General features: G+C 36.0%; 1 protein-coding gene across 1 annotated transcript in view; it reads right to left on the reverse strand.

Annotated features, from left to right (window-relative positions):
* TOPAZ1 (testis and ovary specific TOPAZ 1) overlaps window positions 1-25405 on the reverse strand; it is a 68943-nt gene that overhangs the window by 30477 nt on the left and 13061 nt on the right. The window contains exons 3-9 of the mRNA XM_059937591.1: window positions 24210-24271; window positions 23387-23514; window positions 15387-15451; window positions 13336-13478; window positions 11323-11408; window positions 10461-10586; window positions 6946-7009 (exon numbers count right to left, since the gene is read on the reverse strand). Coding sequence (XP_059793574.1) covers window positions 6946-7009; window positions 10461-10586; window positions 11323-11408; window positions 13336-13478; window positions 15387-15451; window positions 23387-23514; window positions 24210-24271 — 674 coding nt within the window. The remainder of the gene's footprint in view (window positions 1-6945; window positions 7010-10460; window positions 10587-11322; window positions 11409-13335; window positions 13479-15386; window positions 15452-23386; window positions 23515-24209; window positions 24272-25405) is intronic.

Raw genomic sequence — 25405 nt, forward strand, 5'->3', positions numbered from 1 at the left:
TCACTAACACTTGTTGTTTTCTGTTTTTTTCGATAGCAGTCATCCTAATGGGAGTAAGGTGGTATCTCAATGTAGTTTTGATTTGCATTTCCCTTAGGATTGGTGATACTGAGCATCTTTTTACATGCTTATTGGCCATTTGTGTATCTTTGGAGAAATGTCTTTTCAAGTACTTTGCCTAATTTTGAATCAGGTTTTGTTGTTGAGTTTTAGGGGTTCTCTGTATATTCTGGATACCAATCCTTTATCAGATATATGATTTACAAATACTTTCTCCCATTCTGTGGGCTGCTGTTTTATCTTACTGATATTGTCTCTTAATGAACGAAATTTTAAATTTTTCATGAAGTTCAATTTGTCTGTTTTTTCTTTGTCGCCATTGTCTTTGGTGTCATATCCAAGAAATCACTGCCAAATCCAATGTGTGATGCTTTTGTCCTTATGCTTTCTTCTCAGAGTTTTATTGTTGTAGGTCTTACATTAAGGTCTTTAACCAATTTTGAACTAATTTTTGTATATAGTGTTAGATAAGGGTCCAATTTTATTCTTTTGCTTGTGGATATTTAGTTTTCCCAGCACTAAAAAACTATCCTTTCACTAGTGAATGATCTTGGCATCCTTCTCAAAAATCATTTGACTATATATGTGAGGCTTTATATCCAGGCTCTCTATTTTAGTCCATTGGTTTATATGTCTGTCTTTATGCCAGTACCACACTGTTTTGATTACTATAGCTCTGTAGTAAGTTTTCAAGATAGGAAGTATGAGTCCTCCAGGTTTTTTCTTTTTCAAGATTATTTCGGGATTCCTTGGGGATCACTTGGGAAGTAATGACATTTTAACAATATTAAGTTTTCCAATCTGTGAACATGGGATGTGTTTCCATTAATTTATCTTTAATTTCTTTCAGCAATGTTTTTTTTTTTTTTTTAAATGAGTTTCAACATATTTCTTTAGCACTGACAGTTGCCTTTCCCAGTCTGCTGCTGCTTAAGAAATTCCTAATTGTTTGGGTTTTTTTGTTTGTTTTAATTTTTATTTATTTATTTATTTATTTATGGCTGTGTCGGGTCTTCGTTTCTGTGCGAGGGCTTTCTCCAGTTGTGGCAAGTGGGGGCCACTCTTCATCGCGGTGAGCGGGCCTCTCATCATTGCTGCCTCTCTTGTTGCGGAGCACAGGCTCCAGACGCGCAGGCTCAGCAATTGTGGCTCACGGGCCTAGCTGCTCCGCGGCACGCGGGATCTTCCCAGACCAGGGCTCGAACCCGTGTCCCCTGCATTGGCAGGCAGACTCTCAACCACTGCGCCACCAGGGAAGCCCTCAGCAATGTTTTGTAGATTTCATTGTACAAGTCTATCACTTCCTTGGTTAAGTTAATAAGTATTTTATTCTTTTTTATGCTATTGTAAACGGAATTGTTTTTGTAATTTCCTTTTCAGATTGTTCAATGTCAGTGTATAGAAATGCCCAGATATGGCTTTTTAAATGTTGAGGTAGTTTCCTTTTATTCCTAGTCTTTTGAATGTTTTTATCATGAAAAGGTGTTGAATTTTGTCAAATGCTTTTTCTGAATCAATTGAGATGATCATGTGGTTTTTCCCCTTCATTCTGTTAATGTGGTGTATTACTTTGATTGATTTTTGTATGTTGAACTATCCTTGCATTCTAAGAATAAATTCCACTTGGTCATGGTCTATGATCCTTCCAATATGCTGCTGAATTTGGTTTGTTAGTTTTTGTTGAGGATTTCTGTATCAATGTTCATAAGGAGTATCGATCTGTAGTTACCTTTTTGGCAGTTTCTTTATCTGGCTTTGGTATCAGGGCAATGGTAGCCTCAGCCTCATAGAATGAGTTAGCAAGTGTTTCAATTTTTGGGAAAAGTTTGAGGATTGATATTAGTTCCTTAAATGTTTGGTAGAACTCACCAGTGAAACCATTCGGTGCAGGGCTTTTCTTTGTCAGAACATTCTTGATTACTGATTCAATCTCCTTACTAGCTGTAGATCTATTCAGATTTTCTATTTCTTCATCATTTAGTCTTGGAAGATTTTGTTTTTCTAGGAATTTGTCCATTTCATCTAAGTTATCCAATTTGTTTGGCACACAATTATTCACAGTACTCTCTTATAATCATTTTTATTTCTGTAGAATTGTATTATTGTCCCCACTTTTTTTATTTTAGCAATTTCAATCTTCTCTCCTTTTTTCTTAGTCCATCTAGCCAAAGATTTGTTAATTTTGTTGGTCTTTTTGAAACACCAGCTTTCAGTTTTATTGATTTTCTTCTCATTGTTTTTCTATTCTCATTGTTCTCTATTTCATTTATCTCTGCTCTGATCTTTATCATTTCCTTCCTTCTACTAGCTTTAGGTTTAGTTTGTTTTTCTTTCTCTAGTTTCTTAAGTTGTAAAGTTAGGTTGTTGATTTGAGATCTTTCTTGTTTTTTAACATAAACATTTATACAATAGCTATAAATTTCCCTCTTAAGTACCATTTTCACTCCATCTCATAAGTTTTGGAATGCTGTGCTTCATTTTCATTTGTCTCTAAGTATTTTCTGATTTCCCTTGTGATATCTTCTGTGATCCCTTGGTTGCTTAAAAGTATGTTCGATTTCCACAATTTTGTTAATTTTCCAGTTTTCTTTTGTTACTGGTTTCTAATTCCATCCTGTTGTGATCAGAGGAGATACTTTGTATAATATCTATCTTTTAAAATCTGTTGAGACTTAATTTGTAGCCAAACACATGGTCTATCAGGAAGATGCCTCATGTGCTCTTGAGAAGAATATGTATACTATTGTTGTTGGGTAGAATATTCTGTATGTGTCTGTTAGATCTAGTGGGTATCTTGTGTTGAGTCCTCTATTTCTTTACTTACCTTCTGTCTGGTTGTTCTATCCATTATTGTGAGTGGGGTATTGAAGTCTCCAACTATTATTGTAGAACTGTCTATTTCTCTCATTAATTCTGTAAGTTTTTGCTTTATGTATTTTGATCGTCTGTCATTAGGTATAAATGTTTATACTGCTGCTGTACTGAACCTTTCATTACTATATATAATGTCCTTCCTTGTCTCTTGTAACCTTTTTTGATTTAAAGTCTATTCTGTCTAATATTAGTATAGCCACTCCTGCTCTCTTCTGGTTACTATTTGTATAGAATATTTTTTCCATCCTTTCACTTTCAATCTATTTGTCTTTGGCTCTAAAGTGAACATTTTGTAGACAGCATATAATTGGATAATGTGTTTTTATTCATTCTGCCAATCTGTGTCTTTTGAATGGAGAATTTAATCCATTTACTTTAAAAGTAATTACTGATAATGAAGGACTTACTTCTGATTTTGCTATTTGTTTTCTGTATGTCTCATAGCTTTTTTGTCCCTCATTTCCTGCAATACTCTCTTCTTTTGTGTTTAGCTGATTTTTTGAGTGAAAGTTTTAACTCCTTTTTCATTTCCTTTTGTGCATATTCTATAGCTATTGAGGTTACTGTGGGATTTATACCAGCATAACTTCAATAATATACAAAAACTCTGCTTCTTTACAGCTCCATCCCCACCCCTTTCAGTTGCTAAGGTCACAAATTACATTTTTATATACTGTGTGCCCCAAAACATTAACTAACAGTTCTTTCAAATGCATCAGTCTCTTAAATAATATGGAAAAGAGGATTTGGAGTTACCAATCAAATTTACAATAATACTAGTTTTTACACTAATAATATACTTTTCTTTAAAGGTGTTAGTTTCTTAAATCATGTAAAAAACAGAAAGTACAGTACAAACCATTGTTACAATAATACTAGCTTTTATAACTACCCATCTATTTACTTTTATTGAGATCCTTATTTCTCCATATGACCTCAAGTTACTGTCTCATGCCCTTTCATTTCACTTTGCAGGCCTCCCTTGAGCATTTCTTGAAGGGCAGGTCTAAAGGAAACAAACTCTCTCAGCTTTTGTTTATCCGGGAATGTCATACCAATAATTTATCCCTCAATTCTGAAGGACAGTTTTGCTAGATATAGGAGTCTCGGTTGACAGATATTTTCTTTTAGCACTTTGAATATATTGGCCTACTGCCTTCTGGCCTCCAAAGTTTCTGATGAGAAATCTGCTTATAATCTTATTGAGGATCCCTTGTATGTGATAATTTGCTTCTCTCTTGCTGCTTTCAAGATCCTCTCTTTGCCTCTGGCTTTTGAAAGTTTGATTAAAATAAGTCTTGGTGTGTGTCTCTTTGAGTTCATCTTAGAGTTTGCTGAGCTTCTTGGATATTTATATTTACAACTTTCATCAAATTTGGGAAGTTTTCAGCCATTATTTGCTCAAATATTCTCTCTACCCCTTTCTCTTTCTCTTCTCCTTCTGAGACTTCCACAGTGTTCTGTTTCATGGTGTTCCTCAGGCTGTATTCACTTTTCTTCAAACTTCTTTCTTTCTGTTCCTCAGACCTGATAATTTCCATTCTCCTATCTTCAAGTTCTCTGATTCTTTTGCCTGCTAAAATCTGCTGTTGAATCCCTCTAGTGAATTTTTCATTTCAGTTACTGTATTTTTCAACTCCAGAATTCTTCTGGTTTCTTTTTAGGTTTCCTATCTCTCTGATATTTCCATTTTGTTCACACATTATTTTCTTGACTTTCCCCACATCTTCCTTAGTTCTTCAAGCACCTTTAAGACAGATGTTTTAAAATCATTGTCTAATTTATCTGCCATCAGGTCTTTTACAAGGATAGTTTCTGTTGATTTATTTTTTCCTTTGAATAGGCCATATTTTGCTCATTTCTTTGTATGTCATATGACTTTTTTAAAAAATTTTTTTAAAATTTATTTTTATTTATGGCTGTGTTGGGTCTTCGTTTCTGTGTGAGGGCTTTCTCTAGTTGCGGCAAGTGGGGACCACTCTTCATTGTGGTGCGCAGGCCTCTCACTATCACGGCCTCTCTTGTTGTGGAGCATGGGCTCCAGACACGCAGGCTCAGCAATTGTGGCTCACGGGCCCAGCTGTTCCACGGCATGTGGGATCTTCCCAGACCAGGGCTCGAACCTGTGTCCCCTGCATTGGCAGGGAGATTCTCAACCACTGCGCCACCAGGGAAGCCCTGTCACATGAGACTTTTTGATTGAAAAGTGGGCATTTGAATCCAATAGTGTGGTAACTCTGGAGCTCAGAATACATATATTTTAAAATATTTGAAGCTAATACCTTTTTTCAGTTTACATTTATATAAACAAATTTTTATCTTTTGTGCTTCCTTTGATTACTTTAAACCACAGAAATTATCAACTTTCAAAAATATCTGATTGAAAATGTTAATTCTTTTTACTGAATTACCAACATACTACAATTATTCATTTTGGTGTATGCTAAGCAGTAGTAGTTTTTCACAATGTTTTTAGTCAAACAACTTCTGGAAAAAGAATTTTATGTGGAAATTCAAATATAAAACAGATAAAAATGAACTTATGCTTAAATACGGTAATGGGGAGTCCCACCCTCTCAGTACCTTCCCTTGTGAACTAGGTGGTTCCTGAGGCCTCTCTGTAGAGCCTGAGCAGTTAGATCTATACTTTATACCAGAGATATTCAGAGTTTCTCTTTCTAAGTTGCTATCCAGTTTTCCTAACGTCATTCATAAAATGAGTCTTCCTTCCCAAACCCTATGGTCTTTCTAAACACTAAACCTCTTTATACATAATACCAAGTTTATTCTGAGCTATCTATCTGTTCCGCTGATCTAACTTTCTATTTTCACATCAAACGTAATTTATATAGGTTTTTGCCAACTTCCTGCACTTATTCTTCACTATAGGTTTTTATTTTTGTTTTCTGTATTCATTGTTTTATAACTGAATAAACATATATTTTTCCTTTTCCCATACTGGATATTCACACAACCAGAATTATGTTTTGGGGAGTTTTGCATTTTTCCCATGTCATCCTCTTTTCTTCCATATATGTTATGGAATTATTTCTGAAATATAAATGTTCATCCATATCTAACCATATGTAGCTTCTCCTCCTTGGTTATCACAACCTGTCAGATGACAGGTATATTCCCTATATAGGCTCCTATTACTTCTACCTTAACTACTTCCTCCTTGCTACAGCTGGATTAAGTCCAGACTACCAGTTCCCTCATATGCTTCCTCTAATCCTTAGAGGAGATGATATCACCAGCAAAACAAACTTGTCAGAGATCTTGTTTTTAGCTAGATGAGATTTTAAGCAGATGAATATGGTGCTCTGTTACCATCATACTATGTGGTTTTGGTGGCTGTGTCAGGGTGACAAATGTAAAGCTTGGTCCCTTCCTCTTGGGGCTCACAATGTAGTAGGGGGAGATGGGAGCAGGGAATGGGATGAGGCTGTGGAGTCAGATAAGGGCCTAATAGAGGAGATTATCCTATTTCCTATGAGTAAGCTTTGAAAGATGAATAGGTCTTTGCTATGGGGAAGTGGGATAAAAGAAAGGGATCCTGGGTAGAGACAGCAGTGCCCTCTCTATTATAACACAGCATGCCCTATTTAGGGAACTGCACAGAATGATGGATAGTGCACTGGCTACAAGCGATAATGTAAAAAGAAAAGGGCTAATAAGTAAGGAAGATACAGTTTCTGAAAGATCACTTCAGAAAGATTTTAAGCCAATTAACAATATCCTTTTTCCTGTCTTACAACTGTAAATAAAATTTCTATGTCATGAAAATATTAGTATGTGAGGGAATTACAGTATTAGGTGGATTACAATTTTTTTATTAACCAAAATGCCACACTTATTATTAATCCTTTCTAAGACCAAGACAGCTACTCTAAGGCATTCAGTTTTCATACTCAAAAGTACTGAATTTACTTTCAAACTATTAAGACAATAGCACAATGTTTGAAACTCTCGTATTAATAAATTCATAGTAATCATTCCATTGTCTCATACCTGCACGTTGTAGCAAACAAAGCTCGTTGATACTTATATATTTCTTAAACACATCCATACAAACCTATAAAAGTCACAAAAAATGTAAAATTACCTTTTTATATTTCGTAAGATCTACACAAATTTCAGTCCTATCTTTTTGCTTATTCCAATTTTTTTAAGTCAATTGAAAGCAACGGAATAAAGAAGCTGATGTTAGGTTAACTAAGATTTGAAATGTACACTGAATTCATTACAAAAATCTTATTCAGAGAATCTCTGTCAAAGAAATAGTCTAGGAAACAGAGTCAAGATTAGCAATCAACTGGGGAAGGGAGGATATATTTTACTGGTATAAGGAGAAACACATGGACCAATGGATTAGAACAGATATCCTATAAATAGACCCACTCATACACAATCAGCTGATTTATGACATGGTGATACTGCAGTGCAGTGGGGGAAAGGATGGTTTTGGGTCACCTGGAGATCCACATGGGAAAAAATATATATCTAGACCTTCTCACATCCTAAACAAAAATTAATTCTAGATGGCTTATAGTTCTAAATGTAAATATCAGACAAGAAAACTTTTAAAGGAAAAACATAAAAGAACATCTTCATGATCTTGGCAAAGCTTTCTTCAACAGCATGTAAAAAGTCAACACCATAAAAGGGAAAAAATGGATAAGATTGGACTATATAAAGATTAATAATTTTGTTTACCAAAGACACTTTTAAAAGGGTGAAAAGTTTGACCCACCTCCTAGAGAAATGGAAATAAAAACAAAAATAAACAAATGGGACCTAATGAAACTTAAAAGCTTTTGCACAGCAAAGGAAACCATACACAAGACCAAAAGACAACCCTCAGAATGGGAGAAAATATTTGCAAACAAAGCAACTGACAAAGGATTAAGCTCCAAAATATACAAGCAGCTCATGCAGCTCAATATCAAAAAAACAAACAACCCAATCCAAAAATGGGCAGAAGACCTAAATAGACATTTCTCCAAAGAAGATATACAGATTGCCAACAAACACATGAAAGGATGCTCAACATCACTAATCATTAGAGAAAAGCAAATCAAAACTACAATGAGGTATCACCTCACGCTGGTCAGAATGGGCATCATCAAAAAATCTACAATCAATCAACGCTGGAGAGGGTGTGGAGAAAAGGGAACCCTCTTGCACTGTTGGTAGGAATGTAAATTGATACAGCCGCTATGGAGAACAGTATGGAGGTTCCTTAAAAAACTAAAAATAGAGCTACCATATGACCCAGCAATCCCACTACTGGGCATATACCCTGAGAAAACCATAATTCAAAAAGAGTCATGTACCACAATGTTCACTGAAGCTCTATTTACAATAGCCAGGACATGGAAGCAACCTAAGTGTCCATCGACAGATGAATGGATAAAGAAGATGTGGCACATATATAATGGAGTATTACTCAGCCATAAAAAGAAACGAAATTGAGTTATTTGTAGTGAGGTGGATGGACAGAGTCTGTCATACAGAGTGAAGTAAGTCAGAAAGAGAAAAACAAATACCGTATGCCAACACATATATATGGAATCTAAAAAAAATGGTTCTGAAGAACCTAGGGGCAGGACAGGAATAAAGACACAGACATAGAGAATGGACTTGAGGACACAGGGAGGGTGAAGGGTAAGCTGAGACGAAGTGAGAGAGTGGCAGTGACATATATACACTACCAAATGTAAAACAGATAGCTAGTGGGAAGCAGCTGCATAGCACAGGGAGATCAGCTCAGTGCTTTGCGACCACCTAGAGGGGTGGGATAGGGAGGGTGGGAGGGAGATGCAAGAGGGAGGGGATATGGGGATATATGTGTACGTATAGGTGATTCACTGTGTTATATAGCAGCAACTAACACAACAATGTAAAGCAATTATACTCCAATAAAGATGTTAAAATAAAATTAGAGATTTAACTAAGCAAAAATAAATAAATAAATAAATACATAAAATAAAAGGGTGAAAAGGCCTGTTGGTGGAATGGAAATTGGTACCATTATGGAGCACAGTATGGAGGTTCCTTAAAAAACTAAATATAGAACTACCATATGATCCAGCAATCCCCCTCTTGGGCATATACCTGGAGAAAATCATAAATTGAAAAAATACATGCACCCCAACATTCATTGCAGCATTATTTACAATAGCCAAGACATGGAAGCAATCTAAATGTCCAATGACAGAGGAGTGGATAAAGAAGATGTGGTACATATATACAATGGAATATTACTCAGCCATAAAAAAGAATGAAATAATGCTGTTTGCAGCAAGATGGATGCAACTAGAGATGATCATACTAAGTGAAGTAAGTCAGAAAGAGAAAGACAAATATATGATATTTCTTATATGTGGAATCTAAATAAATGGTACAAATGAACTTATTTACAAAATAGAAATAGAGTCACAGATGTAGAAAACAAACTTATGGTTTACCAGGGGGAAAAGGGGAGGGGAAGGGATAAATTGGGAGATTGGGATTGACATATACATACTACTATATATAAAATAGATAACTAATAAGGACCTACTGTACAGCACAGGGAACTCTACTCAATACTCTGTAATGACCTATATGTGAAAAGAATCTAAAAAAGAGTGGATATATGTATATAACGGATTTACTTTGCTGTACACATGAAACTAACACAACATTGTAAATCAACTATACTCCAAAAAAATTAAAAAAATAAAAGGGTGAAAAGGCAACTTGTAAAGTAGTAAAAGTTATTTGCAATACGTATATCCAACAAAGAATTTGCATCCAGAATATATAAAGAATTCTTAAGATGGACAAGAAAAAGATAATCCTCTAGAATATAGGCAAAATATTTAGATATTTACAGAAAGGGGATATTCAAACACCCAACAAACATTTTGAAAGATGCTCAGCTTCATCAATCACCAGGGAAGGTATCACTCCCCACCCACTAGAATGGCTTAAATTAAAAGGCTGATAACACCAAGAGCTGGTGAGGATGTAAAGCAACCAGAACTCTCAAACATTGCTGGTTAGAGTGTAACTTGGTAAACCACTTTGGAAATCTGTCTGGCAGTATCTACTAAAGTTGAATATATGTAGACCCTTTGACCCAATAATTCCAGTTTTAAGTATAACCCATCAGAATGTGTTCGTATGTTCACCAAAAGACATGCAGAACACTACTGTATTTACCAAATTTAGAAACCACCCAGCAAAAGCAGTATTTATCAACAAAAAACATTTTGATATACTCATACAATGGAATATTTAATATTATACAGCAATGAGAAAGAAACATCTACAATTAAGTAAAAAAGTACAGATGAATCTCAAAAATGTTGAGCAAAAGCAGCCAGAAACAAAAGAATACAAATTGTATGATTCCATTTATGTAAAGCACAAAATCAGGCAAAGCTCATATATTAGGAGTTGATGAAAATCTGAATTAAAACATATGACTGAGATGGTTATTAAAACAATCTCTACTTCAAAGACTTAACATATTTTACCTTTTCATCCCCTTGCTCAGGCACGTGAGCAAACTTGCACTGTGATCGCTCACAGCCACGTAATGTATTAAAATGAAATTTGCAATATCTATGGGGTATCATCAACCCTAGGGGCTTCTGGAACACCTAGAAAATTAGACAAATTCCCTTTCTGTGTTAATTGTAAAACACTTACTGCAATCAAGTGAGAAAGTATTTGAAACAACCAGAAATATTATACATCCAAAAAAGTATCACGATAAATTGTTTGCTGACTTGATAAAAAGTAACTCCAAACAATTTATATTTTTAAAAATTATAAAAAAAATCAATTTAAAGTTATTTGTCTGAATTTCTGCAATTTCCTTTAGTGTAAAACTTTTATATTTCATCAAAGTTACTACCATTTTACTTTACGTGGTTTTAAAAGTTTATACTTTCCCTTCTCCTTCTCATGTGCCTGCCCTTTTAACTTGTATAAAAAGTTAATTCTGTAATAATATGCATATTTCAGATGCATTTATTAGAACCAAAAATTTCCTTAGCTTTTCTGATTAACGGAAAAAGGCAATGAGTGAAAGCTTTTTACAACAGGCTTTTCCTGTCAATTGCTTTATATCACTAGCTTTCTCCATCACAGGGAACTATTCATCCTGTATTTTCTGTTTTGGATATCCCATTCCCCACCCTTCTGCCTTAAACCTGTTATACTGTTTGTGAATATCCTCTGAATCGCTACCCATTTTCCGTCCCTTACCACCAACTCCCATTTAAAATCCATAAAATGTCCAGAACTGCTTAAATTATGATAGGGAAATTAATCAGAAAGCCCCAAAGTACAAGCTTATAAGATTATCATTATTTTTTTAAATGGGGCGCTTACCCCTACATTTTTTTCCCTCTTAAATATTCCACAAATTTCAGGATCCTGCAGCTTTAGAAGAGAATGTTTTCCTGGAAATCTGAAATCTAGAAATGATTAAGAATAAGATTACATTCCAATATATTACAACTTATTCCTTTCATAACGATCAAACAGATGACTACTACTATCTGCTTTAATATTTCACTTTGGACTTGTGCTCAGTTCAAGGACTGTTGCTGTAGTATGTTCCTGTGAAATATACAGTAATTTACATCTTAGGTGTTCCTTAAGGATGTCTAGATCTGAACTTAACATTTTAAATTCATTATAAGCTAAAGATGCTTTCTTAAAAGCCTTACATAGCAGAATTGAGTACTACATTCAAATGATTGTCTAAGTTAAACAGACAAATATTACACACAATAAACCTTTCTTAGGGAAGAAAACTACTGAGAAACCCAGGTGCTATGGATCGACTGTGTCTCCCCCCAATTCATAAATTGAAGCCTTAACCCCCAAAGTGACTGTATTTGGAGTTAGGGCCTTTTGCAGAAGTAATTAAGGTTAAATGGGGTTGTAAAAATGAGGCCCTGATCTGATAGAATCAATGTCTTTATAAGAGACACCAGAGAGCTTTCTCTCTCTCTCTCTCTCCCCCCATGCACATGCACCAAGGAAAGGCCATGTGAGGACTTAGTGAAAAGGCTGCCGTCTGTAAGCCAGGAAGACAGCCAGAAACTGAACTCTACCAGAAACTTGATCTTGGACTTCTAGCTTCCAGAACTGTGTGAAATGAATATCTGTTGTTTAAGCCACCCAGTCTGTGGCATTTTGTTATGGCAGCCCGAGCTGACTATTATACCAGGGATCATTATCCCTTAATGTTAGTCTTTTAAAATGAGAATTAGGACATTTAAAAATTATGTTTTCTAAAGATAACACAAAAATGTTTTTTATCTTAAGTAATTTCATTTTTCATTTTGGCAGCATCCAGATATAATTTGGGACAAGCTGACGTTTTTGCTGCATAGCTTTGCAGTACTTTTCATTATGAAACCTGTAAAGCTTTTTAAGATAAAACATGTGATCATCATGGGCTTGCTGCTATAGTACACAACACCAGGCAGCATGAAGTCAGTAATGGGAGGTCCAGAAGAGTTAGGTGTGAGCTACATACACAAGAGGATTTTACTGTTTCTAAATTAATTCTTCAATCTAGTTTATTTTTTCACAGCATTATGAATTATCAAAAAAAGACACAGGGGCTTCCCTGGTGGCGCAGTGGTTGAGAATCTGCCTGCTAATGCAGGGGACACGGGTTCGAGCCCTGGTCTGGGAAGATCCCACATGCCACGGAGCAGCTGGGCCCGTGAGCCACAACTACTGAGCCTGCGCATCTGGAGCCTGTGCCCCGCAACGGGAGGGGCCGCGATAGTGAAAGGCCCGCGCACCGCGATGAAGAGCGGTCCCCGCACCGCGATGAAGAGTGGCCCCCGCTTGCCGCAACTAGAGAAAGCCCTCGCACGAACCGAAGACCCAACACAGCCAAAAATAAATAAATAAATAAATAAATAAAGTAGCTATAAAATTAAAAAAAAAAAAAAGACACAAATTCTAAACTACATTCTAAATTTCTAAAACACTCACTTAAAATATGAATATTTTAGGTATAGACTATAATTTACCTATACTACCACTATCACATAAATATAGATATCTCAGAAGTTGTTCCATCAAAAGTACTAACTAAAGGTACACAAACCTTCTAATCTTAGCATATCCTATACTTGTTTCAATTTTTTTCTTCTCTTTTTTATTTTGGGCCCTGCCACACAGCTTGTGGGATCTTAGTTCACTGACCAGGGATTTAGCTCGTGCCCCCTGCAGTGGATGTGCAGAGTCCTAACCACTGGACTGCCGCCAGGGAATTCACTCAATTGTTTTCTTAACTTTTTTGTTTCGGGTGGAAAAATCTCCTGTATCATTTCTATATTATCAAAAGCCAACAGAATTTTACTAAGAAAATTGTACCATTCATCCAGGGCTTCAGTAACGTGTCTTCCTGATGAGCACTTAGATTCAAACGTGGCACTGGCACTGATAAGCACAGAGGTTTGGGGCCCAGCGCTGCCAACTGACATTCACCAACCACATTCTCTGTATTTTTAGAATCACTGCTGTGTGAGCAGAAAAACCAAAATCAGAATTTAAATTTATTCTAAAAACATAAAGTAATGAGAATCAAATAAGTAGAAACACATCCTAACGATAGTATTGATGTATTCTACATACTATGCTGTGTACTACCATCATATACTATGATTCTTCAGTATTTTCAATAGGTTGTTCCTGCCTTCTTAACTAGAAAACTGATACTTGTTAAATGGCTAGGGTATGGGTAGAAGTGGGGTGGTGGGGTTAAAACTAGAGCAAAGTATTTCTGATCATGTCAGACAAAAGGTTTGAGCAGGAACTGGACTAGCATCCAAATCCAGAAAAGATCAGGCAATGATTCTATTAATAGTGCAATAAAATAAATGAATTGCAAGTTATTCTTCAGGACATGTATATATAATAAATTTATACAAGTTCTTGAGAACTTCCTTTGGGAAGAAGGTATAAGAAATGTATTGTTCTAGGCTACTGATTTAAACAGCTTTGACTGTGTTCTAATACGTGAGATCCTATATAGCCAATTAAAAAAAACCACCTTAATTTGGAGGTCACTTACCTAGAAAAATAAATAACTTAAGCAAGGGGGAGGGTGGAAATTACCTCAGAGCTATCAGATATAAATGAATTTACTTTTTCGGAGAAAGACTTATACCCTCATTCAGATACTACAGTATTTTACTTTAAACACAGTTCTAATAAAGCTTTTTCACCTGGGGTTCCCTTGGCCAGCGGAGAGTAAAAATAGTAAGAAAAGGGGCCAATGCTTATAACAGTTGAAACCTAGTAGCATTGACGGGAGTTCAATAATTTCACACAAAATAAAAATATTTGCTTCTCTCCCCAACTTGGGATATCATTGATATGTGCAATTATCATACCCCCACTCCAAATAAAACAAAATAAAAGCAGTAACATAAAACAAACAAATATGAATTATGGAGTTTTATAGATGGAAAAGATTATCTAGAAAAATTCTTTTATTCTGATTGGGTAATGTGGTGACTTACCCAACGTCACACTCCTGGTCATTATGGCAGAGCCAAGGTGATGACAAAACTCTGCAGGTTGCAACTATTTAGCTTGTAAGCAAAATGTTTTTAATAGGAAAAAAAAAGTTAACCTTGTCACATTTTCTTTTTAAGATCTTCAAGTGGGCATGAACCATACGGGCTTCTATGCCAATCTAATTCTTACCTAGGCTTTTCTTTAACGTAATGGTTCTCAAACTTGAACATGTAGCAGGATTAGTTGGTGACCTTGTTGAAACACAGATTGATGGGCCCCATTTCCTGAGTTTCTGATTCAGTAGGTCAGGGGTGGGAACAAATAATTTACATTTCTTACAAGTTCCCACATGATGCAGCTGCTCCAAGGACCACACTTTGAAAAACACTGTCTTAACATAAAAGAACTTGAACATATTTGCCACCTGACCTGACTGTGCCTTGCCTCAACAGCAAAACAGGTGTGGGGTGTGGATCAAATGACCTCCAAGGTGTCCTCTAAATCTAAATTTGGTATCTGTATATGTTCCAGTGAGTGTACTGTAGCTCTCAGTACTAATCGCTGCAGACATAGAAGATACCTGCAAACTGCAATGTTCATCTGATTTCAGCTAGTCTTACCTTCATTGAAGTCACATAAACATCTTTTTTTCTTTTATCACTATTCCTCATTCCTCCCTCAAAAAATATTTTAATGGCTCCAAACACTTAGTGATAGCTTTAAGGTAACTTACAATACCCCTGACATCTGTATACACCTGACACATTAATTAAATAATACCCATGTATTGTTTACGGCATAGTAGCCCAAGTATATACAGGAGAGAATGAAAAATATGCTCAAGATACAAATTACATGAATGACTATTTTAACATTATGTAATTTAAAATTATGTTACAGACCTTTTGCAAACTTCATAAATATCTTCTTTTTCTTCTTGAATAGTCACCTTGTCCAAAAATCTACACTGTGAAGAGATTATGGTTAAATAGTATAAGTGACTATCTCTGCATTCCATATTAGGCTATGAGGCTTACCAGATCAGAATGTACTAGATGTTAATTAAACGACTAGCTCATGGTCAAGCAGGAAAATAATTCTACTCTACATTATTTAAAATATGAACACTGATTTTAAAATTTCTGCTGTTGAGAAAAGCTAATATATATCAATACATTTTTCCCAGTTTTTGATGTCACCTTTAATTATGCAAGCCACCATTTCAAATTATTTTGGACAATTAAAGTTATATTTCTTTTTATTCAGAAAAAAACAGCTTTGAGTGATTTTTATTTTTAGGTGGTATTTACCAACATAAATGTATTTTTCATTAGAAATATTTATATGTATTTAAAACATTGCTACACTTAAAGCACTTTACAATTAGTAATTAGTGTTTTGGGAATTGTGATTCTCTGTAAGAAAATTATACATACTAGACCTTTGAAAAAACAGGCACCAAGAAAATAAATACCCCAAATCACCCATCATTTGGGCAGCCAGAGATAACCACTTAATATCTTACTTTATATCTTTCTAGTCTTTTTGAAGTACATAATCATATTTTACAATAATGGTACACACTATATATACTATTGTAACTATAAAAATCAACTGAGTAACGTGAAACACTAGCAAATAGAAAGATATACCATGTTCCTGGATGAGAATGTTAAAGGTAAAAAATATTAATTGCCTGCAAATTAATTTATACGTTTAAAAAATTACTTTACAATGTGTGTTTAAAGTTCTTAGAAGAATATAAGAATAGCCAAAAATATTTTAGATTTATAATACAGGTTAGTATCTTTTAAAGCAAGCCTTCCTGTTTTTATTTTTCAAGTAATTGACTGTATGGAATTGGTACAGGACCTGAGCAATTAATGAAATAAAAGACAAGTAAAAGAATCATTCTATACATGAAAATTGAAACTATTAAAGATGGCATTTGAAATTTGTGAGGTAATGATTCAATAAATAGTAATACAACAACAGGCTAGCTGACTGGATGGAAAAAAGCTTGGTACCAATTCACCATATGTCAAAATACTTTAGGTTCATTAAAGATTTAAATATAAAAAATACTGAAAGTATCAAAAATAAAATAAAGGTGAGTAGTTATATAATTTGGAGGCTGGAGAAAGCCTAAGCTGACACCAAAGGCAGAAACCATGAATTACGGTATCAGTAGGTTTGAATACAAACATTTAAAATATTTTCATATGCTAAGATGACAAAAGTCACCTGTCAAAATAAGAACAGAAAGGTTACATTGTTTCTACATTTTTTCTTCCAAGATAAAATTTAGATTTATATTGATAAAAAATGTAAACATAATAAATAACACCAAAAAAGCACTAGAAAAAGATACAGGTGAACATTTTTAATCCAGAAACAGGGAAGGGTTTCTCTAAATACAACTCATAACTCAAATATCATAAAATAAAACATACATTTGAGGGGTTTCCCTGGTGGCGCAGTGGTTGAGAATCTGCCTGCCAATGCAGGGGACACGGGTTCGAGCCCTGGTCTGGGAAGATCCCACATGCCGCGGAGCAACTGGGCCCATGAGCCACAACTACTGAGCCTGCGCGTTCGGAGCCTGTGCTCCGCAACAGGAGAGGCTGCGATAGTGAGAGGCCCGCGCACCGCGATGAAGAGTGGCCCCCACTCGCCGCAACTAGAGAAAGCCCTTGCACAGAAACGAAGACCCAACACAGCCAAAAATAAATAAATAAATAAATTAAAACAACAACAACAACAACAGAAAACACATACATTTGACTAAATAAAAATAAAAAGCTCCTTCAAGGTAAAAAGCTCCTAAACCAAGTCAAACACAAATGAAAAAACAGGAAAAAGTATGGCCACATATGACAAAGAACAAATATGCTTAATATATGTAAAGTTCCTGCAAATAAAAAAAGATCAAAATCCCAAAAGAAAAATGGGCAAAGGATGTAAAAAAGAAGTTCACAGAAGAAAATGTAAATGGCTTTTACACATACTAAAAGATGCTTAACTAGACTCATAAGAGAAAAGCAAATGAAAAGTCATTTGTAAAAATGTACAGATGGACAAAAATAAAAAAATTTTAATACTGAGTTGGTGAGTGTGTGGGGGAGAAAACTGTCATTCCCATACAATGTTGATGGAAGCATAAATCAAAGCAATCTCTATGTAGGGCAATCTGAAAATTCTACTTCTAAGAATTAATCCAAAAATGCTTGCACATATGCAAAATGCCTTATGCTCAAGGATGCATAATGCAACAATGTTAAAATAGCAAAAAATGGGAACAAACCAAGTGTCCATCAACACTGTAACTTGTTGAATAGAGTATACCCATATAGTGGATAATTATATAATTGTAAAAACAAAGTATCATTACATATATGGAAAGGAAACAATCTCCATTATACATTAAGTTAAAAAAAGACAAAGAATGATAAGCTGTCATTTGTATAAAATTAAAAAGAAGACACAATAGGTCCAGTTTGAGAAATGGCAAATAAGTATCTCTTATTGGGCTAATCCTTCTTCAGGTAACAACTGTAACTCTCAGATGAACTATAAAAAAAAACTCTGCCTGAAAACACTGGAAAGGTATGAAAAGTAGGCAGAATCTGGAGGGAAAGAGGGAATGACACTGGGTAACAGTCCTGTTTTTATGGATTTATTCTTAAAGAGAGGCCTTAATTGGTTGGAACCACTGGGGAAGGCTAAAAATTTGCCATACTGACACAAAGAACCAGAAGACAGAGTACAGGGCAAAGTCAGAAACTGGGAAGTGAGGCTGGGAATCCTGGAAACGGGAGAGCCTAAGAGAGAAAGCCCCCAAATCTGCTTTAAACTTGGTCCAAATTTCTAGCTGACCCTTGAACTACACCTTTGTAAGGTAGACTCCAAACAACCCAGATGACACTAAACGAACTGAATAAACATTTCAACTGCCTACTACCACAGGGGGAGTAACCTGGAGGCCAAGTCCACCCAAGTTAAAACCTACGCATGCAACTACCAGACAGCCCAGCAACTGCAAACCTGGGCATTTATTTCAAAATACCAAAGTTACAGAGACGGAAAACATATTAATGGTTACTAAGGTTATGGAAGTTAGGGGTAGGGAGGGATGTGTGACAAAGGGGTAGCATAAGGAATATCTTTGTAGTGATGGCATAATTATCTTGATTGCAGTGGTGGCTACAAAAATCTGCACACTTGATAATATACACAGAACTACATACACTCATTGTACTAATACCAAATTTCTGCTTCTGATATTGTGCTTTAAGATGTAATCATGGAGGAAAACTACTTTTGCAACTTTCTGTGAATTTACAATTGTTTCAAAATAAAAATTAAAAAGTACACTAGCATTTCAACTATCTGGGGCTCAAAACTAGAATCATTAAGCAACTACTACCATGGTAAATCTAAAAATTGTTATATATGGATTCTGGGTATAACTGATATACAAGAGAAAGAAAAAACAAGGTCTGTGGAAAAGACAGAAATATATATATATGTAAAAGATCAGTAAGGAAGCATTTCTAAAAATTCACAGAAAACCATACATAAAAGCAGAAAAGTGGCAGGCTAGACATATGTCCTATAAATCAACCTATTTACCCTCTAAAGTTCCTAAAATATAAGGTGAGAGATGGATAAAGTTTGTTAATTCCCAAATTTGGGGGCCAGATATTTTAAAGACAAATATTACTGACAGGGTCATGTATCAATATTTTCTAAAGAGTTGCTACTTTGAAGCTTACCATGGTATCAGAAAGATAAAAGTATCATTCCCCTTCCCTTAAACAAATCCAAAAAGTAGTACCACACTAGGAAGCAGCTAAATGATTTTGGGGATTATTTTTAAAAGAGCTAATATTGAAAATAGTCTACACCTTTAAATATTTAGTGTTAAGAACTCAGTGAATTCTGGCAAACGTCTCTTAAAATCTATCCTTGCAGAATTGAAAGCAAAAAGTCTTCTCTTCTGCTTTAAGTAGAATAGAGTACAAACTTTATTTTTTAATGCTTTAGAGCAAAGGTTGGCAAGCTATAGCCTGCAGGCTGCCTGTTTTTGTAAATAAAGTTTTATTTGAACACAGCAATTGACATTTGTTTACATACTGTCTATGGCTTCTTTCTCCTTACAATAACAGAGCTGAGTAGCTAGGACAGCAACCATATGGCCCACAAAGCCAGACAAGTATTTACTATCTAGTCTTAAAGAAAAGGTTTGCTGACCCCTGCTATAGAGTCAAGGGATTCTACTGTGTGACCCTGGACAAGATACTAAGTCTCAGTTTTTTCATCTGCAAAGGGAAATAGCAGTACACACTTCATGTGCAGTAAAGGGTTAACTCAGTAAATCTGGGTTGTCCATATGCCTTTGTTAAAGGAATGGCCTGTGACCTGCTCCTAGAAGGTAACTTCTAAGCCCTTGGAATATGCTGCCTGATTGTGTGTCTTTGTTTACCTGGGTGTCTGGGATCACAACAGATAGTGTAAGCTAACAGTGTAATTTATGGTAGAGGCCTTGGGCCACTCCAGAAAGTCTTTGTGATTTATGACGGGGTCCTTGAGCCATGTGGTATCAGCTTGACCTCTGGAGGGACTGGAGACTGAGTGACTGAGGTCAGCCACGCAGGTGGTCAACCATGCCTATGTGACTGACCCCAATAAAAACCCTGACCAAGCTTCAGGCAAGTCCCTGGCTGGCAATATTCTGTTTCTGTCATACATCACTCCTGGGAGAAGCAAGCAGTGTTCACGTGCCTCTATTGGGAGAGAAAAACTGGAAGCTTGTACTCAGTTTCTCCTGTGCTCTGCCCTATGTGACTCTTTCTTTTGCTGACTTTAATCTGTATTCTTTCACTGAAATAAACTGTAACCTTGAGTTACAATAACAGCTTTGCTGACCTCTGTGAGTCCTTCTAGCAAATCACTGAACCTGAGGGTGGTTTTGGGAACTCCTGAACAGCACCTCCTTATATCATAGGGATAAGATATAACCAGTGCTAAATCTCTAGCACTGGCTGGCTGGCATTTAATAAAGGCTCAATACATACTGGCTGTTATCATCAAACCATTAAGCAAGTACTTTGTGATATTTTTATTCATGCTATAGGACACTTCTAACACTTAAAGACTATTTTTTTTTGATGTGGACCATTTTTTAAAGTCTTTATTGAATTTGTTACAATATTGCTTCTGTTTTATGTTTTGAGTTTTTGGTCCCGAGGCATGTGGGATCTTAGTTCCCCAACCAGGGATCGAACCTGCACCCCTTGCATTGGAAGGCGAAGTCCTAACTACTGGACCTCCAGGGAAGTCCCTAAAGACTATTTTCAAATGAGGTTCACATCCAATATTCATTCAACAACCATTTGGGACTTCCCTGGCAATCCAGTGGTTAAGATTCTGCACTTCCATTGCAGCGCACACAGGTTTGATCCCTGGTCGGGGAACTAATATCCTGCATGCCGTGCGGGGCGGCCAAAAAAACCCAATCATTTGTGTTATTACTCTGCATCAGCCACTGCTCTAGGTGCTAAAGATTCATTTGTGAGCAAAATGGACAAAAATCTTTGCCTTCATGGAGTTTCATTCTAGCAGGAAGAGACAGAGGTAAACATAAATAAGTAAATGTAAAGTATGTTATATCATGATAAGTACAAGAAAGGGGGATATGAAATGTTGACAGAATGGAGAATACTGGAATTTTAGGTTGGATGGCTAGAGGAGGTCTCTCTGAGAACATGAAATTTGAGTAAAGATGTGAAGGAAATAAGAAAGTAAGCTGTATCTTTTTTTTTTTTTTTTTAGGAGATAAAATGGCAAGGGCAAAGGCCGTGAAGTGGGAGAAAGCCTGGTTTGTTCCAAGAACAGCAAGGAGGCTAATGTGGTCAGAGTAAAATGGATAAGGAGAGTAGTCAAAGAGATCAGAGAGGTAACAACGGAGGGGAGGGGTAGGGGGAACAGATAAAGGGTCATGTAGGTCACAGTAAGGAATATGAATATTAAAAGCCACTGGAGAGTTTGAAGTAGAAGAATAACATGATCTAGTTTATGCTATGTTGAGAATAAACTACAAGAGGACAATATCAGAAGCTGGAGAAATGTTAGGAGACCACTGCAGTAATGCAGGCAGGAGATGATATTAGGCGGGGCCTGGGCCTGGGCCTGTGTGGTATGTGTGGGAGTGATGAAAAGTGAATAATTTCCAGACATCATCTGAAGCTAAGGCCAGCAGGATTTCCTTACAGTCTGGATATGGAGTGAGAGAAAAAGAAAGTAAGGAAATCCAAGGTTTTTGAGCCTAAATAACTTATAAAGGATGGAGTTGCCTTTAATAGAAAAGGGGAAAATTACAGGAACAGCTGGTTTGTGGTAGGGTAGGGGACATCTAACAGGAGGTCAGTTTTGGACACGTTAAGTTTGAGAAGTGTAACTGGACATCCAAGTGGAAAAATCAAGTAGGCAACTAGAGAGAAAGGTCTGCAGCTCAGAGACGAAGTTCAAGCTGGAGATATCAATTTGAGAGTCTTAGCACACAGATGGCATTCAATGCAATGAGGTTGGATGAGACCATCTAAGGAGCAAATCTAGATAGGAAAAAAGAACAGACTCCTGGTCTAGGCACTGGGTCGCTCCAACATGTAGAGGTCAGGGAGATCAGGAGAGACCAGCGAAACCAACTGGGAAGTTGCAGACAGACAGGACACTAGGCATGCATGTTTAACCTGAAAGCCATGTGAAAAAAATGTTTCAAGGAAAGTGTGATCAACTGTTAAATACTGGTGATAGGTTAAGAAAGATTAAGACTGAACTATGTCTATTAGATTCAGCAACGAGCAGGTCACTGGAGAGTTTAAGACAGGTAGTTTTGGTGGAGGTGAAGGTGAGTATCTTTGGAACTGGAGGAGAGAAACTGGGGATAGAGGGTCTAGACAAGTCTTTGGAGAAATAGGACAACAGGTGAAAAGGAAAATGGGACCATGAAAGTGTATTTTTGGTTTTGTTTGAAGATGGGAGAAAAGCATGCTTATGTTGAAGAGAATGATCCAGTAATGAAAGGAGAGTTACTGGAATGTATTTTAAGAGAGGGAAGAGATGGATTCTAGCACACAGCTGAAGGGAATAGTCTTGGTCTGTTCACCCAGTGTAACAGAAGTGAAGCTGAAGTTTTGGGAACAGGTGCAGGTAGGTGGCCTAATGTATTGGTAGGAACTTAGGAAGTTCTTTTCCAATTATTTCAATTTTCTTGGTAAAGTAGGAAACAAGGTTGTTAGCAATGAGGACAAATGAGGAGGAATAAGGAGAAAGAAGAAAACATGAAATAGTTGTCTAGGAGTCAACTAAATTATTCAAAAGGTTAAGACAATCATACACATCTGGCAGATAACTGATACCCCAAATTTTCTCCATATCATACACCAGTGGTATGTTCCAACATCAAGTTAGGTTTAGCTCCGATTCCTATGCCTTCTACACCTGTGGTCGAATAACTGATGCTTGCATTCATAGCACGCAGGCACTATGATATTCTAAAACTTCAAAGAAGATCAAATGATATTCAGTACTTTGTACTTAGTGAGGCAGGAAGATATGTAACAATTTAGAAAGATTTACATAGGTTTGAGAAGAACTTTAGGATTCTAAAAAGCTAAATATATAATTAAACAGCACACCCCATTTTCCCAGACAAGTGAAACTCTGTTAATACTGTGCTTACGGCAAGCATCAAGCAGTATGTCCCATGGCCAGAATGATGTGACTCTTTACTCAACAAAAAGGCCATTCCCTTGTCACCTGACAGCACTGCTAAGATGGACTTCTGTATTTACCACTATCTGGACCAAGAAATACGAAAATGCAAAAGATTCCCTAGTACCTTTTCATCCAAGTCTGAACTTTTTGTGTGTTCACTGACGTCTCCCAGTTTTTCATTTGAAGAAGTCTCATTAGCAACTTCACCTAAGGAAATGTTTGCACCTTTGGAATCATGTTTTATCTCACTTGCTGAAAAGAAATAATATTCAACTGTAGAAACTTTAAATGACAAAATAACCAAGTCATTTAAAGATTGTTCTAAAAATGAGTTAGAATTCAGAGACTCTTTTAAAGTCCAATGTGACAAATATGAAGCAGCATTTTCAGCAAATTATACATTTATTCCTCCCTCTCTATCAAAATAACTCCATTACATGGTATAAAAAGAATTGGCAGTAAGACAAAATTGAGACATAAAGATAAATTTAAGAATCTTTCTTGATCATGTCCAGCTATTTTTCAATATATTTTTAAAACTTGAAAGTTTTTGAAATTAACTTTCAAATTATTTCCTGTAAAGATTCAGTTATTTAAACTTAGGATTAGCTATTATTAAAAAAATATTAAAAAGGACTCAGATTTAAAATGTGGTAAAGCTTAAATATATATTTCAATTTCAAAAATGAGACTACAAAAATTGCTAAGGTCAATTATCTTTTGTAGATAAAGCCTAACAAAGTTATTTATTAAATAATCAACTGGAAAATTTCTCAAAATCTGATCTGCCAACCAGGCAAAACTGAGGAAAACTGACAAACTGTAAAACACGGTTGACAGACTCTAAAATGAAAAGCTTCCTATTTTAATGAATTCATTCTGACTATGCCTAAATAGAGATATAAAAATACTTCAATATTACACATTCTGAAAATGTCAAATTTTACCTGCTGACAAGGAAGCACAGATCTCTGACTTCATCGATTCAGGATCCAGTACAGGGAGTTGTCTATTATAAAGCAAACAGAGCTTACACATTATAACATATTCTAGCAGAACTATCCACTCCTCTAAACATTACACAATACTAGCTTTAGCAGCTGGTGAACATCAGCTCAAGTCCTCCAAGGCCAGAGTAGTATTCTGGGATAGCACACCCAAGCAGATTCTGCATTTGGTTCTTTAATCACATTCGCCACAATTGTTAGGGAGTGCTTCCACTCAAACTTTGTTAGAGAGAACTGATGACATTATACTAAGCATTTAAAACATTTTTAAAGTATTACACCAATGCAAGATAATGTTTACCTCCTACTCTTAAGCATGTGTTTGTATGTCTTACCGCCAATGTAAAAGGAAGAGTGTGAGAGCAGTTTGAGTCTCTTTTTGTAGTCTCTGAAGACAACCTAAGGTCTAAAGGTTAACAGCTATGGAGATCAGAGTTAAACCAACCTGGGCTCAAATATTGTTCTGCCACTTACTATGTCAACCGTGGCAAAATTATTTAAATTCTTTGAGTCTAACCATATCTGTAAAATGAGAATACCACCTACCCACAAGGTTATTGTGAGGATTAAATAAGATAAAATGTTCTTAAAGCCAATGGCATAGGCTCAACAAATGAAAACTACAGCTATAGGAGCCACTCAGAAACAAATGGCCAAACACTATTCCATTTTTAAAAACTTGGACAAAAGTATATAAAAGTACACAGAATAAAATATAATAGGACTTCCCTGGTGGCACAGCGGTTAACAATCCGCCTGCCTGGACAAGAATAAAGATGCAGACATAGAGAATGGACTTGAGGACACGGGGAGGGGGAAGGGTAAGCTGGGACGAAGTGAGAGAGTGGCACTGACATATATACACTACCAAATGTAAAATAGCTAGCTAGTGGGAAGCAGCTGCATAGCAGAGGGATGTCAGCTCGGTGCTTTGTGACCACCTATAGGGGTGGGGTAGGGAGGGTGGGAGGGGAGGCGCAAGGGGGAGGGGATATGGGGATATATGTATACATATAGCTGATTCACTTTGTTATACCACAGAAACTAACACAACATTGTAAAGCAATTATACTCCAATAAAGATGTTAAAAAAAAAAGTAAATGCATTTATGTAACTTTAAGTTTATAGACACTTG

The sequence above is a fragment of the Balaenoptera ricei genome, chromosome 11, assembly GCF_028023285.1.
Source record: "Balaenoptera ricei isolate mBalRic1 chromosome 11, mBalRic1.hap2, whole genome shotgun sequence".
Classification (NCBI taxonomy): domain Eukaryota; kingdom Metazoa; phylum Chordata; class Mammalia; order Artiodactyla; family Balaenopteridae; genus Balaenoptera; species Balaenoptera ricei.